Source organism: Salvia miltiorrhiza, chromosome 4 (genome assembly GCF_028751815.1).
Source record: "Salvia miltiorrhiza cultivar Shanhuang (shh) chromosome 4, IMPLAD_Smil_shh, whole genome shotgun sequence".
Lineage (NCBI taxonomy): Eukaryota > Viridiplantae > Streptophyta > Magnoliopsida > Lamiales > Lamiaceae > Salvia > Salvia miltiorrhiza.
Genome location: NC_080390.1, coordinates 32297885 through 32304897, shown reverse-complemented (window position 1 = coordinate 32304897; position 7013 = coordinate 32297885). Strand labels below are relative to the sequence as shown.

The window sequence follows — 7013 nt, the reverse complement described above, 5'->3', positions numbered from 1 at the left end:
ATTATCTAAGACTAAACACATTTAAATGCAGAATTATTTAAGAAAAAGGGCATTTTAGGGAGGGAGAGGGAGCATAAAACTAAAAACAATACCCCCATATAGGCCACAGTTGTATTAAGATACCTCAATTTGTCTCATTGCTAAAATTGTTTCTTACCTATCACCAATTTTCAGCTTTGTTCACCACAAATTATTCAGTGATAAATAAATGGTTAAGTACCAAATACCCCCCAACGTTGGGGCCCCTATTGCGTATAGGACCCTATAGTCAGGGTAGGCGCTGTTTACTACCTCAACGTGGCTAAATCTAAGCAAATCCCCCCTGCGTTTTAACACCGTTAAGTCACCGTTAAAAAAAATATTTTTTTTTAATTTTTAATTAAGATGGTCTCTCTCTCTCTCCCCCCCATCGAGCATCCTCTCTACTCTCATCTGGGTTCTCTTTCCATCTTTGCTATACCGTCTCTCTCCCTCCTTCTCCAGTGAGCGTCGCCGGTTCTCGCCGCCTCCGGCGTGGCGAGGCCGGCGCCTCCCTTCTTTCCCCTCTTTTCCTTCCTTTTCTTCCCCTTTTCCTCAAATCAGAAATAGATCTAGGGTTTCTTAGTTATTTGAATAGAAGGGGTTCACCGGCGGCCTCAATTACTACCGGGCGCTGGATCTGAACTGGGAGCTGACGGCGGCGTGGATGGCGGCGAAGGTGAGAGTGCCGGTGAAGTTCATGGTGGGAGATCTGGACATGGTGTATACGACGCCGATAGTGAAGGAGTACGTGCACGGCTGCGGATTCAAGCAGGACGTGCCGTTGCTGGAGGAGTGCGTGGTGGTTGAGGATATTGGCCACTTCATCAATCAGGAGAGACCTAATCAAGTCAATGCTTGCCTTCATCAATTCTTCACCAAGTTTGCAGCTTAGCTTTGTCTAATGCTTCAATTTGGAAATTCATCATTTTCGTCTCTAAATAGGGGAAAGGGGAAAGAAGGGAGGCGCCGGCTCGCCACGCCGGAGGCGGCGACAACCGGCGACGCTCACTGGAGAAGGAGGGAGAGACCATCTTAATTAAAAAAAACAAAAAATTTAATGGTGACTTAACGGTGTTAAAACGCAGGGGGGATTTGCTTAGATTTAGCCACGTTGAGGTAGTAAACAACGCTTACCCTGACTATAGGGTCATATACGCGATAGGGGCCCCAACGTTGAGGGGTATTTGGTACTTAACCCAATAATAAATGAATGGTAGACTGTAGTTAATAATCACGTTATTGTAATAAACTCATACTTTAATTTTTCCTATCGAAATAACCTTATATACTTTTCTCTATATAAAGCAATTCGATATATTAAACCAAAAAAGAATTACATAATAATATTTACAAAACCTAATTTCCCCCCCATGATCCAGTACAAGTGTACAACTATGAAGAACGAGGCAATTTGCCTTAAAATCTAGCCTTAATGATAATTTATGGTGAATATTGTATACTAAATCTGCATGAAGTATTAAATCCTAGAAATTGATGTCATTTTCATTTTAAATTTTCACGGCCGAATCCTTATAAAATAGAGCCCAACAGTCATTATTATTGTACACAATCTCCCTCCTATTTCTCTCTCTCTCTCTCTCTCTCTCTCTCTCTCTCTCTCTCTCTCTCTCTCTCTCCGTCATTAGTTTGTTAGTTTGCCATCCTTGACCAGCTCGAAATTACAGTGTTGCTCGCTACTTATATTTCAGGTTTCTCGAAATAAAGGAGTCTAAAAAAAGAAAGCACCTTTTTTATTCAATCTTCAGCTTTCTGTGCATTCGAGCGTGGATAAGCCATGGCTCTAAACTTGATGTCTCCAACTGAAATCAAGACGCTGTCTTTCTTGGATTCCTCCAAATCGAATTACAATCTCAATCCTCTCAAGTTTCAAGGTATGGTATAACCTCAAAATTTATTCTTTTTTTGGTTTTCGGCTGGTGGGATTTCGAAGTAGAGATTTTTGTCTTTTATTTATCTTTTATGAGGTTGTTATTTGTTTGAGATAAGAAAAGAATAGTTATAAAGCTGGTAACTATTTCTTACTTTACCTTTTTTTTATTGTTTTTTTAAAATTCTGGAGATGTTGTATCAGTTATTTATTTTCAATTCTTGTTTAAATATTCATCTTTTAGTATCCAAGGTAATTATTTGATTCATTTTTCTTGATTCCCGTTTATGGAGAATGATTTGTGCTGACGCTGATGTGTTTCTGGTGCTAATTTTGTCTTGTTTCACCCGCCGAAGATTCCCTTTTTTAAAAATAAAATAAAATTGAGTATCATCTTCCCCTGTTCAGATACGTCTTTGCAAGTATATGTTGTTTGTTATTCCCGAATTATACAAGATTCTGTTGGATTTTTTTTTCTTTAGGTGGATTTGCTTTCAAGAGGAAGGATAGTAGATGCACTGCTTCAAAGAGAGTCCATTGCTCGGCACAACCTCCTCCTCCTCCGGCTTGGCCCGGACGGGCTGTTGCTGAGCCCGGTCGTATGACTTGGGAGGGCCCGAAGCCCATTTCGGTTATTGGATCCACTGGCTCCATTGGAACTCAGGTGAAATATATTTGCTATGTTGTTTTTTTTTTTTTTTTTTTTTTTTTTTTTGATCGGTCAAAGTCATGTTAGATGTTAGTAATTAGTTCCCCATCCACTCCAAGAACCACCTTATCTCTCCATTCACCAAATCCACCTTATATCTCCAATCTCCAATTCGCTCCCAAGAGGGATCGAACCCGGGTCACTTCACTTAAGTGAGGACCCGGTGGCCAGTGGGCTAAGCCCTCCGGTGTCCATTCACCAATTTGCTATGTTGTGTTTGAGTTGTTTTGCATTCCTATATCTGATGATGGCTCTATTGTTGATATTTGATGGCTATATTGAGATTCTTGATTTTTGATGGCTATGTTGGATTGTGACTTTCAAATTGATCACCTAGATACAACTCATTTAGTTTCTTTACTTGTTAGTATTGGTTGCTTATGAGCTGACTTTACTCTTTGCAGACGCTGGACATAGTTGCTGAAAATCCCGATAAGTTTAGAATCGTTGCACTTGCTGCTGGTTCAAATGTCACCCTCCTTGCTGATCAGGTGATTTTATTGATATATTGGAGGCGTAGGATATACTCGGGGAAAAAAATCTAGGGCTAATCACTAACCTGCTAAAGCAATGGAATTGTTTTTTGAAATCAAATTCTAAGTGAATGTCGTTTTGTTATTGATGTTTCATACTCATCTGCAGGTGAGGGCTTTCAAACCCAAATTAGTATCCGTAAGAGACGAGTCATTAGTTAGTGAGCTCAAAGAGGCTTTGGCTGATTTTGAAGACAAGCCTGAAATCATTCCGGGAGAGCAAGGAATGATCGAGGTTAGCTTATATATGCTCGATAGCCTTGGCTAGTGATATTGGTAAATATAATTTGTTTCCCACCTCTTTGACACCGACAGTCTATTCCAGGTTGCACGACATCCCGATGCTGTTACTGTCGTCACAGGAATTGTTGGATGTGCAGGCTTGAAGGTACTCTTCAATGCCACTGTATAGAATTATATATGATATCCTCTTTTGTTATACTTTTCTAGATTATATCCAACATGGATTTACCTTAATCAGTATTGTTTCTAATTAATCTTGATAAAAGTTGCATATTTTAATATTAAAAATTCCATTTCTTCTGTTTGATTGAGATGCATTCTGCACCAATGCTGGTTTTCTTTGGGAACCAGCGAGCTTTTCTCGTTTGCAGTACTACATTCTTTCTTTTTCTGTTGCAACGGAATAATATTCTCAGAAATCTGATCATCTGTTCTGATCTTTCAGCCGACAGTGGCTGCCATAGAAGCTGGAAAAGACATCGCTTTGGCCAATAAAGAGACGCTGATTGCTGGAGGACCTTTCGTCCTTCCTCTTGCAAAAAAGCATAACGTCAAGATTCTTCCTGCAGATTCCGAACACTCTGCTATATTTCAGGTATGTTTAAAGGTGGCTGAACAATGTCTAAATTTATGTGATGTTACTAGAATGAGTAAGTAACTAGCAGATATTTGGTAATGTAAAACTTCATATCAATCACTAAACTGCCTTTATATATGTTGTCACCTTTGCTGATTCTAGCGGCTGAGAAATGAAATGTTTTATCTTACAGTGTATCCAAGGCTTGCCGGAAGGTGCTTTGAGGCGTATAATTTTGACTGCATCAGGGGGTGCTTTCAGGTACGGCAACTTGTTACATGGGAAGGTTGTTTAGAAATTCTTGCGTCCGTAGATTTAGCTAATCTAAGTAGAAGATATAGTGATTACTATGGAAGTTTTAAATAATCATAGCATAAAATGGAACTTCTTCCTCATGTAGACGCATGCTTCTTATTGCACGTTTGTGGTGTCATGCTTTTCATTCTTGATCATTTTGCTAGTTCCATTGTGCTATGATACTGACTATGCTGTCGATGATTAGGGATTTGCCGGTTGAGAAATTGAAAGAAGTTAAAGTAGCAGATGCTCTAAAGCATCCTAACTGGAATATGGGAAAGAAGATTACAGTGGACTCTGCAACCCTCTTTAACAAGGTAGATTTCTGCTGGTTTGTTCCGGACTTTGCTTCCATTTGTAGTATCCTTCGCTCGACTAAGTGCATAAATATCGTTAAGATGCTTTAAACAAGTCTATATCTGCTAGCAACAAGACCAATCAAGTGATTTCATTTTGGCAGGGTCTAGAGGTTATAGAAGCTCACTATTTGTTTGGGGCTGAATATGATGATATCGAGATCGTTATTCATCCTCAATCTATCATACATTCGATGGTCGAAACACAGGTAAATTTGTCTTCCTGCTCTTACCACCCGAGTTCTTGGTGCTGCTTCAACTGCTTTTTATCTGCTCGATATTCTAAGTACAGTCGAGCACTCTTCACATCTCCGTCTATCTACTCAGGATTCATCCGTGCTAGCTCAATTGGGATGGCCCGACATGCGTTTGCCTATTCTGTACACCTTATCATGGCCAGAGAGAATCTACTGCTCCGAGATCTCATGGCCTCGCCTCGACCTCTGCAAGTAACTACAGCGTGCTCATAAAAGTAGCAACTGTTGAGAATCCACTTTTTTCTTGCTTAAGTAGAACTGACTTCCTATCGTGATGGTTTAGGGTCGACCTGACATTCAAGAAGCCTGACAATGTCAAATATCCGTCGATGGATCTAGCTTATGCTGCTGGACGAGCTGGAGGCACCATGACCGGAGTTCTTAGTGCAGCCAATGAGAAAGCAGTTGAAATGTTCATCGACGAGAAGTAAATATTTCGATCCTTCACCCAAGATCAGGGAGTTTACTTTGTGTTTAAGGATTACATAATCAAGCAAGCTCAAAATTGTTCGGTCTAAGCTATCAATCTGCACATAAAACTACATGAAAGATAAAGAGGGCAGCACGGGCACGTTAATGAGCGTGCTCATTTACTGATGAATGCATGAGTCACGTCTAGTATCAAACCATACGCCTCGTTAGAGATGGGTAGCCGTAGATTTTCTTGTCCCTCGATACAAAACTGCAGCTGATGATGATCTGTTTGTGTCTGTTGCAGAATCGGATACCTGGACATATTCAAGGTTGTGGAGCTGACATGCGACAAGCATCGAGCGGAGATGGTGGCGTCGCCCTCGTTGGAGGAGATCATCCACTACGACCAGTGGGCCCGGGAGTACGCGGCTGGTGTGCAGCGGTCGGCCGGTTTGAGTCCTGCTCTTGTATGAGCGGAGGTTGATGGATGTGATCATCAACTGGAAACTTGTTCATTTTTTGGTTCTGTTTTTCCAAAGTAATTTATTATGAAAAGGAAAGGGATCATGTGACATTATGAAACAGTGCCACCATGAAATAGATCAAAAAAATGTCACATGAGTTTTAGATGTTCATCATCAATTGTAAATTTGATGAGCAATGTTTCACAGGTTCTTTTTCTGAAAAGGTCATTTTGTGAAAGGGGAGAAATAAAATTTTAAAGATATATTGCTTCAATTTTTTTTAAACATATATGAATATAATTTGTGTTTTGAGTTTGGATTTTACTGGGTAAATAGAGTGATGCTATTTGGTGATAATAGCTTTAAACTCAATATATTTAAATATTTTGTTTAAACATAAAAAAGATACAACATTGCTAGTTTTATTATTTAGTACACATTCTAAATTTTTATTTTTGTTTTTCCAATTTTTATATTATTTTTCTAAAAATAAAAAAATTATTTTTTAAAAAATATCTACAATGAGTATATAAAAAAAACTAATTAAATACAATTTTTATTTTAAATATAAAAAATTAAATACATAAGTTTGATAATTCTTTTGTCATATAATGATTATCCATAATATGGCCAAACAGCAATTAGGACATTCAATGTGGCATAACTTGTGTTTTAATTTTGAGACATCCATTTTAAAAACACTAATTTTGGTTATCCATTTTAAAAACACAAATTTTGATCATTTTTTATAATTTCGGACTGTAGTACTCTTAATTTGGGCGGACCGGATCGGATTGGGCGCACGGGTTCGAGTTGTACTTTTGGCATTAATGTTATAATTTGTGTCAAAAGTACCAACATAATGCAAAATTAAAAAATATTAAGTAATTTGGTACTTTTGGCACTAATGTTATAATTTGTGCCAAAAGTACCAAATTACTTAGAACAAATGAGAATATTAGTGTCAAAAGCACCAACAGAAATAAAATAAAAAAAATCAAGTAATTTGGTACTTTTGGCAAAAATGACAATATTAGTGTCAAAAGTACCAAATTACTTAGTATTTTTTTTGTTCTAAACAATTTGGTACTTTTGGCAAAACTTATAACATTAGTGTCAAAAGTACCACTCGAATCCGCGCCAAATTCGATCTCGTCCGCCCAAATTAAGGGCAATACAGTCCTAAATTGCAAAAAATGGCCAAATTTTGTGTTTTTATGATGAAGGGCCAAATATTGAGTTCCAATCCCCAAT

At 38.3% G+C, this 7013-nt stretch overlaps 1 protein-coding gene across 1 annotated transcript; it reads left to right on the top strand.

Annotated features, from left to right (window-relative positions):
• Positions 1–1439: 1439 nt before the first annotated feature.
• LOC131019962 (1-deoxy-D-xylulose 5-phosphate reductoisomerase, chloroplastic) lies at positions 1440–6033 on the top strand. The gene is made up of 12 exons (XM_057948600.1): positions 1440–1913; positions 2392–2573; positions 3023–3109; positions 3261–3386; positions 3477–3539; positions 3840–3989; positions 4165–4232; positions 4474–4585; positions 4729–4833; positions 4952–5073; positions 5165–5308; positions 5600–6033. The coding sequence occupies exons 1-12, from the start codon at positions 1817–1819 to the stop codon at positions 5766–5768; spliced, it is 1425 nt and encodes a 474-aa protein (XP_057804583.1). The 5' UTR covers positions 1440–1816; the 3' UTR covers positions 5769–6033.
• The last annotated feature ends 980 nt before the right edge of the window (positions 6034–7013 follow it).